At 39.5% G+C, this 18,983-nt stretch overlaps 1 protein-coding gene across 1 annotated transcript in view; it reads right to left on the bottom strand.

Annotated features, from left to right (window-relative positions):
- The window catches only part of METAP1D (methionyl aminopeptidase type 1D, mitochondrial), an 83,909-nt gene extending 71,621 nt beyond the window's left edge, over positions 1-12,288 (bottom strand). Inside the window, exon 1 of the mRNA XM_057423901.1 lies at positions 12,214-12,288. Within this exon, the coding sequence (XP_057279884.1) occupies positions 12,214-12,253 (40 nt within the window). The 5' untranslated portion in view covers positions 12,254-12,288. The remainder of the gene's footprint in view (positions 1-12,213) is intronic.
- Between the last annotated feature and the right edge of the window lie 6,695 nt (positions 12,289-18,983).

Raw genomic sequence — 18,983 nt, 5'->3', positions numbered from 1 at the left:
CCGAGATCCCTTTAAAAACAGAGCATGATAATGCAATAACTAAAACAAAATAGTGAATTCTGACACTTCTTATCATGCCAAACATAGCCACATACTGTATTTTCCTGCCTGAACTGTGTATGATAAACTACAAGTCCTTAACTGTGCGGTACATGAATTTTCAAACCTACTCTCTCACATTTTACTCCTACAGTTAAAACATGAATTCTTTGATTATGTGACATACCTTATAAAGTGAAGGGAACTGCACTGAATTAATTACATATAAGTGTGAATTTATTTAAGGTGGGGCGCTTGTTTCTTTCACATCTCTAACCTGGTGTCGCAGACCACAATACTTGGGGCCAAAGTATTTTATTATCCAGGCTGGACAGACTGTATGGTGCTGATACATAGAATGGTTAGGGTTGGAAATAATAAACAACATGCAGTTGTTTCAACTTGTAATTTCAGAAAACCTGGGAATTTTTTTTCACAAAGCAAGTTCATTATCAATTTGTTTAAGAGCCCTACATGGGAGTCCACATTGCCACTGGAGAATGCTTAGAAAAAGCCATGCTCAAATAGCTGTGAACCAACAGGTCACAGACAGGGAGGTCTGCTCTCAAACACAGAGCAGTGTTGCTGCTTTTGTGGCTGTTTTTGCCAGCCTGACAGGCAGTTCACTCTCACATTTATTGGGAAGCAACCTGAATAAAAGCACCATATCATGCAGCACAGGCAGCAAGTGCCCAGAGCAGGAGACTCCTTGGGGCAGTAGAGCAGGAGAAGCCTGGGTGCAGGAATGACCAAAGTGAGGGATGGGCAGATGAAGGGCTGAGGAAACCTGTGCAACATGGCAAGACTCACCAAGGAGAGGGAGCACAAAGAACAGGAGCTTTGGTGATAACTGCAGAGACAGTCAGAAAGGTCAGGGAGAGAAGTTCAGACAGAAGCATAAGAAACGTAAGAAAGGACAGAAAAAAGCATTTGGAAAAACAGAAGAAGGTAGAAGACCTGAGAATTTGGCAAACAGAACCCAAGACATATAAAGAGTAAGAAATGACCAATTAAGAAGAAACCCTTATAATAGCAACACAATTTTAAAGTTTTGAAATAGTTCCTTTTAAAAAATCTTGTCTGTTTTCAATCTAGATAATACCGAAGACCAGTGGTGTGACATGAGTGACTTTTCTTAAACGAAAAGTAGAACTTGACTTCATACAGTGCCTTTCATACTTAGTGTGCAACAAATTGCTTTAAATACTGGCAGGCAAACAGCCATTATGCACTCAAGAGCTCATACATAATAATACTTAGCATTTTTATAGTGCTTTTCATCCTCGAAGTGCTTTACAAACAACTCATTAATCTCAACCAACGCACCTGCAAGGTAGATAAATATCTGCATTGTAGGTGGAGAAAGGCACAGAATGTTCAGTGGCTTACTCAAGTCCAGGTATACCATCAAGCCTCAAAATCCCTAGCTCCTGGCTCCTAGTCCCATGAGGGACATGAGCCCCACCCTGTGTTGATATCATGCCTTCTCTTCAGCCACGCAGCTGCAGAACTTTTACTGTGAGGACCACAGCAGACTAGCGGGAGAGGCTCCCATTTCTGAAGAAGGCGAGTACTCAAGGACAGCTCTCACCAGGATCACCAAGCCCAGGAAGTGGGAAGTCCACAAGACACTAAGGTAAGATGATGCAGGAAAATGATTTGCAACTGTGCAGTGAGATGAGAAAGCCTCTGTGCTGGCAAAAGCCTCTATACCTTATTAATTTTGCAAAATTCTGTACAGTGTTCAGGGCAGGAGATTTCTACCTTTTAGACAACAGAAACCTGATTCTTGTGGCCTCCGAGTACTGCTAGGATGCAAACAAACAACTTCAGCTTCACTCCTCAGGCATTCTTGAATAATCAAAAACTTGGAATGAACTTTGTCTAGCAAAAGCAGTAACTCTCCCTTGCTAGTGACTGGAAAAAAACCCTTAATGCAATTATACCACATGATTGTACTTTTACCTTTTTGAGGCATAAAAAGATCAGACAAGATTCTTTCTCATGCATTTTTTTGTTTGTAACAAACAAACAAGCAAACAAACACACCCCCCCCCCCCAACTTACTCAGAAATACCAGGATAGTCAAACTTGAGCAAACAAGAAGCCTGAAAGAAGTGAATACAATACCTGTACTGCACTACAGCTGATCTTGTATTTCCTTATAAGATGAAAAAGAATAATCAGTTGTCACTAATGGCATCTTTATTTCAGATGTTTATTAGTCAGTAGATTTAAATAAGTAAATCTGAGCATCCTTATCTGCTCAGTCTTCACATTCATGAACCCAGAGCTTTACAAGTTCTCCAGCCACTGTAGTTCCTTCCAGGGTAAACATTTATTTTTCTAAAACTGAGCTAAGTCAGACAAACTGTTACAATAACAGAGAAACAAACAATAGTTGAAGGCAATTTTTTCCTCATGTTTTCTTAAGGAAGCAAGGAAAAAAGTCTCTCTACAAGTAATGGTATAACATGTTAGTTGAGTAAACATGAGTAGCAAAAGATAAATGAAGAACAGCAAAGATGTATGCAGCTAAAAAGAGTAACTAACATGTTCCATTTGCCTCTCCAGCTGACCTGGACATAAAAGCTGCAATAGGAAGGAAGAAGCAGTTTTTAATTAATCTTTTCCATCTTCACTTTTTAAGTTTACAAAAGGAAAAAACCTATGTAACACAAACCAAAACAACATGAAGAAATAGCTCTTGAGCATTAAGCAGAAACTACATGTTCCCCACATTCACAAGAATCTGAAGACAATGATTTCAATGCTTTAAAGTGGAACTGTGTCTGACTGCCAACTCGATGCTTCTAAAACCAAAAAAGTCAAACTTACAACTCCTGATGAAAATAAAGGCATACCAGAGCAAACTAAAATGTACAGGAAATGCCATTAAATTTAATTACACTGAACACAAATATTCACTCTGCAATCACAAAATAACTCTAAAAACATTTTTTAGATTAAAAAAATCCACCTGATAATATTCTGCAGCTAAAATAATAGACAATGTTTATATAGTGCAGCTTTTCCAACAGAATGAAGCAGATTAAAGGGAAACGTGCAAGAACAGTATTAAAATATGCAACTGTATCCACTAAACTCTGGAAGCATGAAAAATAACAGTGTAGTAAAAAACCCCAACAATATAACACTAGTGCTGTAACACTTTTTGCTATTTTGTTTAATAACTTGTCACTTTATTTGTAAGCAGTAATCAAGAGATGTCATAGTAAATTCTATTGCTACCTGTGCTCTCGCTTGTCACTGCTTCTGTTCGCAGTCTAGGATAAAAAGAATCTTTTATCCTAATTATCATCAAACTAATACCGGATTTTACTTGTGGTGAGGTACCCTACCCATCAGTACAAGGCGATACTATATTAAAAACAACAAAGATACTACAGAAAGCAGGAGGCCAGGCCTGAACACAGTTTTCTTTCAATTCCCTTGGGAATTGTGGTACTACAGGTCTTGGATTCCTGGGCCGAGAGGATCATGTTCATCAGTTACAGCAGCTCCTCTGGGCCTAAGTCCAGGTAGACTGCTTGTCTAAACTTGATGAAATATAGGCGCCATCAGGTAACAGCAGCGGTCAGGGAGACTCCAGAAATGTGTAACTGAAAACTAAAACATGAAATTAAAACACTACTGTAGCCACACAGACTCTGTCTACAGGGTGAAGTAACTGTAAGGCAAAGAGTGTACAACTTACAGACTGCTGCCTTCGTATGTTCTCTTGCTTTTTCACACCTCTAACATGAAAGTCAGACCAGACACGCAAGCAGATCTTAACAAACACTGATTTTAAATAGAAATACTTCAGAAAGAGACCACAGTGACAAATGTACATGGTTCAAACAGGCACAACACCAAAAAAATGAAAGCAATTGCTTTGTAACCCCCCTCCCCACCCCACCCCAATTACTTAAAAACATTTTCAAATTAAATTTTAATGCTAATAAATATTGCTAGATCAACAGCACTGGGATGTGGTGTCTAGAAGCACTGCAAGCTATCCAGGGTTGGCATATCATCACATCAAACTGTCAAAGAAAAAGGCAGCAAGTCTCTCTTGCTAGATGCACATTTCCAAGTGCTATAGGAATGCGCTCATACGGGAGTGGGGGAGAAAGAAGGACAAATGAAAACAAACAAACAAACAAAAAAAGAGGGAAAATGATACAATCCTGAATGGAGAAGATCACTGTAACTAGGGGTTCTACAGCCGGTTTTAGCACAATAAAGGCCTTTTAAAGACTGCATACATGACCAAGCACTATAGAATATTTTCTTGGTAGCCTCAACCTTACACTCCAACTCTACCTGTATATATAAAACCACACAAGAAATGAGGGGAAATATGCCAGACTTGCATGCCAGAGTTCCCAAACTTCAGTTTGGTTTCTCTAGAACAGAGAGAGAACACCCACAACACACAATTCCCAAACTCTACAGACATGTGATGCATTGTTTTTATGTATGCCTCAAATCCAGTTTCTCATCTAAGTTGGGTAATTCAGGGAAAAAACTTGAGTAAAAGGAATACAGTATCTAAATCTAGAAAGCCATTTCACATAAACTAGTTAGCTAGGCTAACATAGAGTTAGGAGCGGCAAGCATGAGGGCAGCTGCATGCCCCATTTCATCCTGTGGATGTAGTGCTGCCATGAGACCCTCCACAAATTATTCTGTCCGCACTACAGTTTCTCCATCCATCAGCTCATGCTCATGATTTCAGTCTCTTTTGTCTGCCATAGCTACCTGCACTACAAACTCTCAGGGGCAAGAAGTGTTATACTATATGCTCATAAGGCATCTGATCCTGTGATTTCAGATAGTGGAGCTATCTGCTCTAAAAAAAAATATAATTCACAATTTGAGGTCCAGAATCTATTTAGGGATGATTCAACTCTCCAGTCTTTCTCTTCAAATACTAGATATTACAGTGAAGAAGCTTGAAGACCTGTGATAAACTCTACTACTATCCCTGATGTTTTAAACAAAAGAGCATGCAAGGACCAAGAAGCCAAAGACTTCCCTTGCGGTTTGATCCTGTACATAGGCTCAACAGGGTCATCTTCTGGCACAGATTTTAAGACCCTGTACTTTTTTTTTTTTTTTTTAAATTTAGTCCCCAGAGATTGTGAATTGGTATTCCTTATTTCATTGATTTGCTGTACAAGTATAGAAGAGGTTAAATCATCTTTGCAGAGCAACACTAAGATTTTCATGTTGGTATACACTGTGTTTGTGAGCTTGAAGAGACCCACCCCTTCAGCAAGTGACAAAGTTTGCCTTTTGTGCTGCACAAAGCCAGCACTGAACTGCACTTCTGGAATTAAAATCACAGATGTGATTTTCTCTTTCAGACTTTCCACCCTATTATGGTATTATGTTGAGCTTTTGCTTTTATACCTGAAGTCAGGTAAGGAATCACCTGATGAGGACAACAGCCTCTGGCAGGCAACACAGAAGTTGTGCATGCAAACAGGGAACACTTCTTGTTCATGGACATCCCCACATTTAACACCAAAGACTGAAAGAACAGTATAAAACCCACTTTGGAAACAGGGCTGCAATCAAAATCCCTAAGACAGGGCATCCCACTCATTTGGTAGAGGCTTTCCCAGAGCTTTCTGGTATTTTCCTTCAGGGTCAATAGCCTACACAAGCAGCTGGCCACCAGCTCTTACAGCAAATTACCATACCAGGGCAGTGACCTGCTTGCAGGTGGTGGAAAAGTATCAGAGCTCTGCAATGGGAATGGAAAGAGAAAGCAGCTCCTTTCTGCCTAGGGAAAGGTCCGGATGAGCTTTAAGGAAAACTCTGCAAAATGAAGTGATACATGTAAAATACATGTTCAATTTTGCTTGAAGGATTACAGCTAGGCTTACCTTACTTAACTTCTGGTATCTAAAATTGTAGCTGTCCTATATATTTATTGGACTAAGCACTGGCAGATACAGGACATTGCCTGGGACTTCACCACCACAGAGCAGAGAAAGCATTCACAAAAGGCTGAAACTAAGTACTTTTCAGGAACCTGTCATGAATTTTGTCTCTACACAGATTTTAGTTGTAACTGCGATGGTGATGCTCCAGCACCAGGTCAATGGGCACCTTCCTACAATGAAGAAAGGATTTTTTATGTACTGGAACGAATGGCTATGTGAGTATATGTGGGTCAGTAAAGCTGTTGATGCAGCAGGAAACACTAGCAAATAATTAAGAACACTCAGGTAATGCCTAATGTCACTTATACAACCACTTAGATGTAACCGCACATGAAAACGCTGCTTCTTTATAAGTCACCCTCCCTCCTGCATCAAACCTAACCGGGGAGCTGCTGACCTAATGCAGCCTCCATCGTGTTGGCTGGTTTTCAGGTAGATCAACAAGTTGATCCAATTCACACTATGTCTGCTAATAACTTTCCTTCCTTTACAGGCAATCTTAGCTAATGCTGATTGAGAAACCTAAACTCAGGGAGAAACCACACCCTACAAATCCACCCACAGCCAAAAGTGATAGATCTTGTCAGAACAAAGGCACTGTGTGCTGCCAACAATACATTACCTCTCAACTGGAAGAAGAGAACAATTAAACACTTTACTGAAAAGGGAATATTTTTTCTCTCGTGCCTCAAACCATGAAAGTGCATGTCTCCCACAGAATTACTCACTGGTGCACTGTTGAAATGGGAGTAATTCCTTGTCTGCCCGATTATTTTCTAGACAGGGATAAAACTACCTTAGGATAATTTGAAAAATGTTAAAAGTGTACTACCACCAAATGGTTTGAACTTCCACCGTGCATCATTTGCAGCTGATAATGCTAATGTTAAATTCTGGAGACATGAGTCTGGCTACAAATTAATGGAAAATATGAATTAATATTTTCTTCCAGCTAATTGCTCATATATTGCACAGTGCAGCCAAGCATCACTTGATCTCGAAAACTCTCCCATCAAAGTTTTCAATCACTTTTTCTATTTGCCAAAAAACCTCAGGATTACAGGACATATGCTATTATCAGTCTGGAATACCAGGAAATGTTTAGCCAGGTCTCCCCAGAACTGTTATCTGTATATGCTATGGTTATTTTTTTAAAAACATCAGTTTAGAATTATTGGAAGTTACCATAAGTAAGGATTATGGTTTTTTAGTTGTACGTGTCTAAGTTTCTTTTTAATGGTGATGAAGATACGAAGAGATAGTTTCAGCATTCGAATATTAATAGTGCTATGAAGATTTTTATGATTAATTTGTAGTTAGATGAGAATAATCTCATATATGTTGATGTTTATGGTTATACACTTATCAAAGGGCAAGCTATAACACATTTTAACAAATAAATATAACTGCTAATTCAAGACACATCATCAAAAAGGGGGAAATAGATTGATTCGGTGGCATGAATCAATCTGTTAAAAAATCTGGCATGCATGCTTTGATTCCAGCAAAAAATCTACCATATTTGAAGCCCTCTGTTAAAGTTTTCTTAAAAATTTTGAAAAGTTTGCATTTTATGATACCATGAGCATTATCAAGGGCTGCAGATTAACAAAATGCAAGATACAGACCATGTGTATCAGAAACGCTGTTTAGCAAAAGCTTTGGTAAAGTTTTTATGGATGGCTCAAGAAATAGGACTCTCGTATTAGATAGTCCATCTGTCTAATGCTCTATCTTCAAACCCAAATTCACTCAATTTCTTAAGTTGTGTTGAATGTTTCATTTCAACTCCAATTCCAATGCAGGTTCCTGTTTTGGCAGAATGCACAAACGATAACGATAATGATTGTCTGCAAATTACAGTTAAGGAAATTAAATGTCCCTAAAATACAGTTTGGTACCTTATTTTTCACAGGGGTGTCCCCCTGCTTCCACAAGGACCAGTCAGCACCTTCAGGTCCATTCATGAAACATTTGATGAATTCTGGATAATGAGTAAGTATTTAATGAATAAAAGTAAAATACAAAAATAAAGGAAACTAAGCACACTGGGGGAAAGACACCTCAACTCAGTTGTGATACTGATTTTGCTAACTATTCAGAAAGATGCCAGATTCCCTGTAGCAGACTGTGTGGGTGAGGAGGTGACATGTCAGCAAGTACAGGTTCCTGCCTACGGAAGAAGTGGGTTAGCGACAGTAACAGGATATCAGAAACTGCTGCAAATAAAGATTCCAGAGAATTAAGACAGCCCCCTTCCCTTGCAGAAGAGGACTTGGTGGAAACAGCAACAGTTTTGGATAGGTATTATTCATTAAGGTAACTGATTTGATCTTTACCATGCTTCTGAAAATCAAAAGGCCAAATGAGATTTGAATAGTCTTACAGCAGGCACTTTGTCTATTATTTAACCACCTCCCAGATGGAGACTCCATAGCACGTTCTGTACACTAACATGAGAGTTCAACACAAATGGTAATTTAAAAATTGCCTACCAGTTTTACCATCTTAAATGGCAAAGCCATGTCTGACCACAAAGAAAAGAACAACATAAAATTATATATACACAATCTAGCTAAAGGATGTAAACTAAATCACTTCGTATTGCCTCAGTCATTTGTCTCAGTAATATTCCTTCAGCTATTAGTCCACTCTCTGCAGGGTCCAAACTACTATTTCCAACTTCTGTTATGCTTCAGAATAGTTTGATGATTTTCATGCAAATACCCCACTGGAGAAGAGTTTATTATTCCTTTGAAATACCTAATTTTGCTGAGACTATGAAGTATAGACAACACATGGCCATGCATTACCAACAAGACCAGTGACCAGACTTGTGATCTACATGGTTGAAGTAAGAATTTATTTTAATTAAAAAAAAAAAAAAAAAAAGAGTCTGATTTCTAACAAGATTCAGCACTTGCAGGCAAACTTGGAATTGTTAGACATTGAAGCTCTATCGCAACAAAATAAAACTCTGGCAATGTGCCCCTGCTTCTTTTCTTTAAAAGGTTTAAAATCACATTTATGTCTCTCCTCTTCATTTTATTAACAGAGGGGGAAAGAATAACATACTCAGAAAAACTCTGAAAACATTCATTCCTAAAAGGCTCTGCATCCACAGAAGTATCCCACAACATCTTACACACTGTGGTGTTGGAGACAGCTATAGCTTCTACCTGACAGCAAGATTCCAAGTTTACTGGTACCTGTTTAGGAGCCTGTGTACAAATTCCCAGGCCTGCAAGGGGCTTAACAAGGCAGTGCACAAGCAAACGGACAGTCTGGGAACACAGACTGCATATTTAAGAACTGTATCACACAGTCAGTCCACAGTGACTTAACTATTAAAATCTGGCCAATAATAGGTCAGATTATTACAGAATACTTATTCATTGTTAGAGACAGGGAAGCAAGATCAGAAATCAGTTATATCAGTATTTAACAGAGCAAGTAACTCATTTTACAAGACACGTCTTCTCATCAGTTATTTTCCTGTGGCACAAAGACCTGAAACTTCATTACAAGAAATTAGGGGCTTCTACTCTACAGTAATTTTCCTGCCTAAAATGAATAAATCAGTAAGAGACTACTGTGCCTTAAACCATCTAAGCTGCGTTTGTAGACATGCAGTTCTTTGATGCCTTCTACTTTATTTTCTTACCAATGAAGTATCACAGATGCAATTATTGTAATACTTGTCATAATATGTAATTACACCATTTACAAGCCAATGTATCACCATATAACCCCTACTATTTCTAAGTACAAATGGTAACCTGACACGCTGTGACATGACACACCAATGCGACGCATCTGTGTTCTGGATGTTTCTTAGTTTTCTTTTACAAAATGATGAACACAATTCACACTTCTATGTATCACCTGTACAACTAACTCTTTCAAACACTCTTCAAGCATGGGTGGCAGCCAAAATGCAGCTTGACCCACTGCAAAGCTATTCTGAAATGCAGTGTTTGAGCATAAACAGAATTTCATAAAGGCCACTCACACTCTTACAAAGCTGTGTACCTTCACCACGGGTTGATAGTGTTGCAATTCTGACACTAGTCAGGCAGATACTATTCAAATAAATTCCTGATATACTTACCAAAAAGGCACAAACTGTCTTTTTAGTTTTCTACTATCTTTAATTCAACTTATTTTTCAAATATAATAAAGACTTTTTAGGCTAGCCTAAGTCCTGATACGTAGAGTATGTATTTAACCAATATACAAACTTCCAAGAGCTCTGTTGTTCAAATGCTCTTATCTATAGGCACAGTTCCATAATAAAGCAAGCTTTCCTTTCATGACTTGCAAAAACAAAACATGAGAAATATGAAAAAAATACCACAAAAGAGCCTACAAAAAAGTCATTTTCGTTCACTTTAGGTAGAACAGATTCCTTTAGGTGAACAGAAATCTAATTTAAATTACTTCTTTTGGTATTTGCAAATTAAATTATCCTGAACTGTCCAATACAGGGAAAATTTGATTTAGTTTAATCAGTCTTGTCTGAATCATGAGTTTTGTTTTTTCAACTTCTGGAAAAGCATATCCACTAGGGGAGCTGAATAAGGTTTGATGCCTGAAGGGAAGGTATGAAGGCTTACCAAATTTAAATGGCTTGGTTCTTTTAACTGGTTGGCAGACATTGGTTTTCTAGGTGTGAATGGGGCTGGTGGTGGTGGTAGAGCATGGACACATGACCAAAATAATATTTGGAAGAAAAAGGCTGCAGACACAAAAATGCTGAAGTAAATAATGAACAGTATGAAGAAGCTGCACCCTAAATTTTGATTCAAACAAAAAAGTAATTATTTGTATGGTATTATATACTGAAAAAAAAAGGGATTGGAACTAGATCATCTTAACGTCCTTTCCAACCTTAACTATTCTATGATTCCAAGATTCCATTCCACACATGTGAAAGAGTACAGGTTTTTGACAACTGTTAGAAATGAAGCACATAGGAGACTTGGAAGGCCAAATGGTGCAGAGTTCAACTGATGATCAGATCCCAAGAGTCCAGTCAGATTAAAATTTCCTTATGGATATGAGTTTTCACCACTGGAAAAAAAAATAACGTGGCACTATGCCCTGCAACATTCAAGACTATGAAGAAAAGGTCTTTTACGTTTCTCAGTGTTTTTTCAAGACTGTTGGATAGAATAAAAAATAAAAGTACAGTGGAAGATCAGAATCACTAACATGAAAAAAGAGACTGAAATTCTGTTATGCCAGCTGCAATACTGTGCTTTAGCTGAAAGCACACAACATTCAGTCTAATGTTTAAGTTAAAGCTAATCTGGGATCACTCTTTCCTGTATTACTACACTAAGTATTTAACAGTCTTTAAAAAAAAAAAAAAAAATCATGCATCTTTCATCGAGATCATTGTGAGGTGTTTCCTTCTGTTCACACATTTAAGATTTTACAATGGGAATTAAAAAGAAACACTCACAGAATGGCAAGGCCCAAAGAGCTTCCAATCTTGTTTAACGTAGGACAATAAAACTGAGGGAAGGGCTGAGGTAAGTAACGTTGCATCAATAAGATAACGCATTTTTCAGCCAAGTACAACATCTTGTACAACTGTTCGTGTGTATTATTAAGCCAATAAGACACATGGGAGTGACCGGCTTGTGGAAGGTTAGGTGATAAAAAAAGGTGCTTTTAGGAGGACCTCAGAGTCTGAGGGATAATGGCACCTGGAAAAGCCAATCCGTACACTGACATGCCGACACGTAAGTTCTGCAGTTGAGTGGGCTGGGAGAAGAAACCTGTAGTGTACTTAAGTCCGATTACTTTTCCAGCCAAACATTTAAGTTGCAAGTGCAACGATTACCGCCACAGAACGAGATCAAACCCCTCCTGCAGGCTGCTCGCGCTGCGCGGCCTCGGGCCGTGCCTCCCCACGACCGGGACAGCAGCTGCTGCCCTGCTCGGGCCGCTGAGGGGAGCATACGGGCCCCAGCGCCAAGCGAAAGCGAGGCTGAGCAGCTGCGGCTTCCCAGGCCACGCACCCCTCCCTCCCCGGGACACCCCCGCTGCCCCCCTATTCCAAAGCAAGCCCCGTCTCCACAGCGGCGCCGCGCCCGCAGGCGGGAAGGGCGGGAAGAGGGGAGGGCAAAGCAAAGTGCTGAGCCGGGCCCGCTCCTTCCCCCCCCCCCCCACACCTCCCGCGGGGGCAGCGGCGGTGCGCACTCACCTCCGCCCCTCAGCACGCTGACAGCTCTGGGCGCCGCCATCTTGCCCACGTGAGGCCGGGTCACGTGGAGGCGGCGGGCGGCAGCCCTGGGTCCCTCTATGGGCGTCAGGGCGCGGCGGGGACCGTTAGCACCCAGCCCTGTCCGGCTGCCTTCGCAGCTCCGCGGGCTCGGGGCCCGGCCTGGCCGGAGCGCGGCACACGGGGATCGCAGGTGACGGCCTGCAGCTGCTGCCGTTAGCGGTAGGGTACTGTCGGCCCACAGGGTGTCGTTCACCTCGGGTGATGCCGAAATGCCTGTGGATGTGGTCCGCACCCCTCCCTCGGCTCTGTAACGCGGCTGGCAGGCTTGGAGACCGTCCTGCCACCCGCGAGAGACACGGCTGTGACACCGCTTCCCACAGCGGAATTCGGTCTCAGAGGAGTTGCAGCCACGCTAGTCCACGAGGGCTGGAACCAGCTCAACATTTATTTCCCCTAAAAAAAAAAGAACAAGAAAAAGACTAAACCAAAACTTTTTTTTTTGGTACTTTTGTGAATGAAAAGATGAACTGAGCTTAATGAACTGTTTGCTGCTGTGTTTTGCCTAGGCAGAATCTGAAGGTTAAAGCTAGAACCTCCAAACTCCAGTATTTTTCCAGCTAAATTCATGGTTTCACTTGCACAGCCAGAATTCATGCATTTAGAAAAGATCTAAAAGAGCAAAACTGTAAGCTACAGCAGCACCTTTCCAACCTTTTTCAATATAGGCATCACCTTACCTTAAAGAAATACCTCAAGACCATCTTACAGGGTGGTAGTGTGATAGGTTTCATTTGCAGTCCAGTAAAAAAGCAAACTAAACTTCTAATGTCCATTTACCATTTTTATTTCCCACCATTTTGTTTCCCTGTGTGCATTTGACTTGCCTGTCTGAACAATTAAACACAGTCTGAAAATATGTTATTATCAATTTTGATTGATTAGAGGTTGAGAAACACTATTATAAGACATAAATCCAGCAGCTGGCAGGCAGAGACTAACCCTAAAGGAATCAAATCACTGAACGAAAGAATGAATACAATGTGTTAGGGTAGTGGTTGCTAGAGGGAAGAAACCAAACCGTAGCAGTAAAACAAGTAGTGTCATTTCCTACATCCTCACACACGTGTAATGATTTTTGTATCCTTACACACATGCAGGTGCACACATACAATGGTAACCTGTGAGATAAGTAATTAAATTCTCAAATGGGAACAGAGGCTGACTGTTTATCTCCAGATTTATTTATCTCCTGGCACAGCCATTTGTAGATTTTAACTACACATGTACAGATACTCTAATTTAGTTAACAACAATAGACTTAAAGCCCATGGTGGATAGGAAGGCTGGTGTTATTTACCTTCTATACTCTGGAAGAAACTCCAAAAGTGTATGAACTTAAAAGTTACACAGCAAGTATTTCTGCCCTTAAGGAGTAAATTCCAAGAGCTCTCTGACTGAAAAACCGTTCTGTGATCCTCTCTGTGGTCCTATACAGACATCGCTAGTGACAGCACATTATCAGCTGCCACAGCATGGTAGGCAGCCTATCATACAGCTAATATCCAGACCACACAGTAATTTAAAGATCAGTACTTTGCACTGACTTAGAAAAAAATAAAGCAGTCCACGCCTAACAGCTGCATTCTGTACCAACTGCCATGCTGCATCATCATTATCCAGCCAGCGGAGAATAACGGGATTTTAGCAGAAGAAGAATAGAGTTAGAAGTAAATGAAGAAACGGCACTGCTAAACTTCCCAGTTACACCCAGGAGCGTCACTGCCCACTGGTGAGAGGTATGCACGCTTTTCATTTGCAGGTCAGAAATGTGTATGTCTTCACCTTGTTCCCAACTCCACAACATGGTATGGACTTTCAGGAGTTTGAATCTCATCAGGCATCATTCTATTTTCTATCTGGGCAAGGCTTTAGGAGTGTAGACACCCAACCATTGGTTCTCTAACAATGATATATGGCATAAAGCAATGTCACATAAGTAACTAGATGTATGCTGGAGTAGGTGTGCTTGAATATGCCTAAAGAGAACAGCACACTTCACGTGAAAGTAGCCATGTCTGATGAGCAATGCATCATCTTTTACTGAACTGTCACTAAAAGAAACAAAATGCTCTACGGTAGTAGCATAGTCTCACATTTCTTATGTGAGTTAGAAAGTATTTCCTACTCAGTGGAATGCAGACACTGTTAAAGAAATTAAAGTGAATGCTTGGGTTTTTCTGCAGCCAGAAGACCAGAATTCCATATTGTAACAGTCTGAAAATTGGTTGACGGTATAACAAAATGCAGGAACCAGAGACCGCATTTGTTCTGCTGCCACCACTTTTGTAACTACCTTGTTCTTAAGTGTCAGGTTATTTCACAAATACTTGTAGGTATGTGCTGTCAGTTAGACTGGACCAATTCCTTTTGCATATCAGAAACCAGGAGTGGATCAATCAAATTACAATTGATTATATTCTAAGAGAACTGTGTAATTTTTGCAGTCACTGAATGAATCTTAAGCCTAACAACCATCATTATTCAGTAGTCTCTAATTTATGCTTAGATGCAGATTTTCTCCTTTCACTAAGATATAAATAACAGACACAGGTTTGTTAGGAGCTTTATACCAGTAAAATAGGGATGAATATCTCAGAGGAGGAGAGATACACCATATCCTAACATAGCAAACCTGAAAAATCATACTCTGCCATGTTTAAGTTCTGTCACCAGAAGAAAATACATCACTTTTCCCTCATGTATATAGTTGCCTTTTGTTCACATTTGGCAAATCCTCTGAAACATTTAAGGCAGACAGTGACATCTCAATCTGTCCTGAGCTTCAGACTGTGAGGCAGCTTTGGAGAAATCACTTTTCAGCCCAGGGTCTTTTGAACACATCTGTGTGTTATGTCCTTCAAGGAGAGCCTGTCACACTGCATCTCACGTTGGTTCTGAGCTGTTGGAGTCTGGATGTTCTAAATGTACAATCTCAGCTTTATTTCCACCCAACTTTGGTCAGGATGATTTAAAAATAAGCAAAAGATGTGTTAAGGAAGACATAAAACTAGGCTTTTAGAAGCAAATTTGAAAGCAGCCTGTAACAGTCTGCAAAAACCAGTTATGCCTTATGCATACATGAAATCTTACATAGAGCAATATAGAAATATACTTCTAGTTTAATTCTAGCAGCTGGTTACTTCTGGCATGAGGGATTCCTAAGATTGTTTTAAAAGATGATTTAGTTCCACAGCAGTTTTTTGCTGATGAGGCTGGTGCTGTTTGGGTCCTGTTTTAATCACAGGTGTCTTTTTTTCATCACTCGTGTTCACCCGATTCACAGTGAGATAGTTTGGGGTCCTGAACTTGCAAAAAACCAAAACCTCCTACATCAGTGATACAAAATATATATAATCAAAGCTACACCAAACTGTTACATCACTATCTAGGGAAAGTGAAATTACATATTCACTGTTGCTATCAAATTTATTCTAGGCAAAGACTTCATCCTTTCCATGAAACTATGAAAGCTTTGAAAACATGAACACCCCATGCAGCTCTGAGGAAGGCTTCACTGGAAGAAAGACATGCTTTAAAAACAGCAGCTATTGAACATGGAACACCTCCCTTATTGCCATACCATTTAGAAACGAAAAAGGGGATGTCAAGCTCTTCTCATTGATCTAGATTTCCTTTACATTTTCTCTCTTCAGCTCAAACTGTGCAACAACCATAAATGGAGCACATACCTCCTATATGAGTGTTTACAGCATTACATGCTCTTTATTTAATAAAGAAAGAAGCTAGTGCCATCCTCAGAAAAAAAAAACATCAGTTCACACTACTGCTCCTGCTATATAGATTTTTCTGTAATGGCAAAAAGGGACTTCTGAAACATTCTTCCCAAGGCTTTGTCTTCATCATGTCATTACCTGAGATTCATCAATTTGAATGGAAGCCTTATCTCTGAAATGAGCTTTGAAGAGTGGAAGAAGGACACTGTTTTTCCCCTTTTTCTTTTTGTTTCTCTAATCTGGAGAATTACAAATACTTAGAACATGGAAATCTGGAAATTGTTAGATTAATGATCCTTTTTACGCTAGCTTGTACCATTATAGGTCTCAAAGAAAGCTCAGACCACAGAGTCTGCAGTCCTGTTTCTTGCAATGCCTGTTACTGAAGGCTTTAGCATGAGGTATAAAGAACCTAGTAAGCATGATTTAAAGTTGGTATCTGCATTATTTTTCTTTTTTCATTGTAAAAAAAGATTTGAGTGATAGGGAGGGCAAGCCCATTCCTACAATTTTCCCTCCACAGTTACATGCTAGTATCTTGGCAGATAGCACGCCCAGCCTGTGCAGAGCTTGCATCTATTTATATTGCTTTGTATAACAGCCTTCCATTTTTACTGGGCGCACTAAATTTTTAGCCCCACAATTCCAAATACTGCCTGGTGTGGTTAATAGCATTTGTAAACGAAACATACTAATAGACAGAAATCAGGGTTCAGTTCGAAACTGTCTGCTCATTTGAGAAAGAATTAGCAGCATAAAATGGATGGAAATACAGAGAGCACGGGAAAAGAAAGCATTCCCAATGCTTTAAGTTGATTTTTTTTGGTGAAAATGGAAATATCTGCAACAGATAGTTACTTGTGAGATAAAGATTTAAATATTTTACCATGCTCGCTTTTTGTCAACTTCAAGTCCAAATTATCCTAGCAAGCAATGTTTCACAAAGCAGCAGCATTAGAGAATAATATTTTTCAATTTGAAAGCTGAGATTCCACGTTTTTATTTGAGAAGCTTATGAATGTAACAGATATTTCTAGTTCTAACAGTTTGATACTGATGAAATTAAATCAGAACTGACATCGGGAGAAAAGGTAAAATGGCAAAATATGCAACATGAGATTTTCAACCCTTCCAGTGTCTGACAGTCATACAATATGATAAAGGAAAAGCATAAAGAGCAACAAAGAGAGACAAAAAGGAATTGAAAAAATGATCTATATAAGCAGACGTAAATCCTTTGTATAGACATTATGGGCTGCTCACCCTCCTGCTGACATTGTGGAGAGAGACAATAGACCAGTCTTGAATTGGCTAAACTGCCACATAGCAGCTTTGTGTGTTTGTTCGTAGGAGGCATGGACATTTACTGCCCAAGGCACTGCTTCAGCTACATAGACCTTTATTCCCCTAGTACAGAACTTAAAAGTGTCCTTCAAATCCTGCAGCTCCAGGTAGTCTGCTTTCTCAGTTCTGAAACTATAGGTGTTCTTTTGCATTTCTTCAGGTTAATAGCTGTTGAGCTAGAAGTTGTTTCCTAGTATCTGCGGTAGGTAACTTTTATGTTTCAAAAATACATGAAAGGGATCAGCTTGACCCAGGTTTCTAAACATAAACATTTTTCAGAACTTGATTTACCTCTTGGGACAAAATCTTGGATTAGCACTGCTGACAATAGCCTTGCATGGAAAGAAAATGCTTCTGTAGTTGAATTATAGTCACCATTTTAGATACTCCACTGAATTTTCTTGAAGTAGAGTCAATATTGCTGTGACTGGAATTGTAAGTGATGAAGGGCAAACCAGCAACTTGATGCCAGCAGCATCCACAATGAAAAAAATTAAATATACTTACAGATCTTATGTGCATTCTGAAAAGGATATTCAAATGCACAAAACTCTTTAAAATGCTGTATCAGTATGTTGTGCAAAGTTTCACTTGATGATTGAATGAAGTGACTGAAGAATCTGTATTTAATCAAAATGCAGAAAAAAAAAAGAGTAAATAACAAACCTATACTTAGTGTTTGCTCCTGTTAGCATGCAATATTTCAAAAGAATAACAGTAGCTTCTTTAGTTTAAGAAAGCTAGGATAGTAGACTGTATGTTTGAACAAAAGTAACTTATATGCCAAGATGAGTTTAGCGTCACACTGCACCCAAGATCATTCAACTTCAGCTATCAAATTCCTACATTCCTAACACCTAGAGTTGAAGAGCTGCTACTAAGCTTCAGTGCTCATTTGTCAGCTCACAAATCCACAAAATTAGATCCCTCCAGTATCTAACTGCAATTGTATATAGGCAGCTGTTATTAGTTCACAGGTCCTTTCTCAGCATGCAGGTCAGACAACACTAGCAATAACTATGCTATTTTCTAGACTATATTGATAAGTATTTGTTTGAATATAGCAGAAGCTCTCTGTTCTTAATTACATTGCTACAGAAATATAAATGGGAGTTACACCAAACTTAAACTTTTATAAACAGTATTAAACTTTATTTCATAAATGACTCACTGAACAGCTGGAGTTGCTGCTGTGTGTACTTCAGAGACAAGAATCCTGCAGCTCACTTGTAGGTGAAGTTTATTATCCTGTTGAAAACCATGGAACAAAATATCCGGACTGACAAGTAAGAAAAGCTAGAACTTTGTCTAGTAGCACCCACCAAAACCCAAGAGTCAACCAAGTGGTCAACTCTGCCACTAATGCTTAGACTGTAAAATGTTAGCTCAAACTCACCCCAGAAGCTTGCTGAACTAGGGCAAATGATCCCCAAGCAGCAGAAGTGTCAGTAGCACTATCACTGTTTTCTAGCTGTTATACATCAGATTATTGCTTCTTTCTCTTTGTCAGTGGTAAGGATAGTCCAGACAACTTTGATCACTTCAGGCAAAGGCTGCATGGCTAGTTTAATTTGCCAATGAGGGTTGTATCAGAAAATTGGCTTAATTAAC

Source organism: Pezoporus wallicus, unplaced genomic scaffold, assembly GCF_028554395.1.
Source record: "Pezoporus wallicus isolate ANWC-B61680 ecotype Strahan unplaced genomic scaffold, APGP_CSIRO_Pwel_v1 contig_1181, whole genome shotgun sequence".
NCBI lineage: Eukaryota > Metazoa > Chordata > Aves > Psittaciformes > Psittacidae > Pezoporus > Pezoporus wallicus.
The sequence above is the reverse complement of the archived record's forward strand: the minus strand, read 5'-3'. Positions and strand labels throughout refer to the sequence as shown.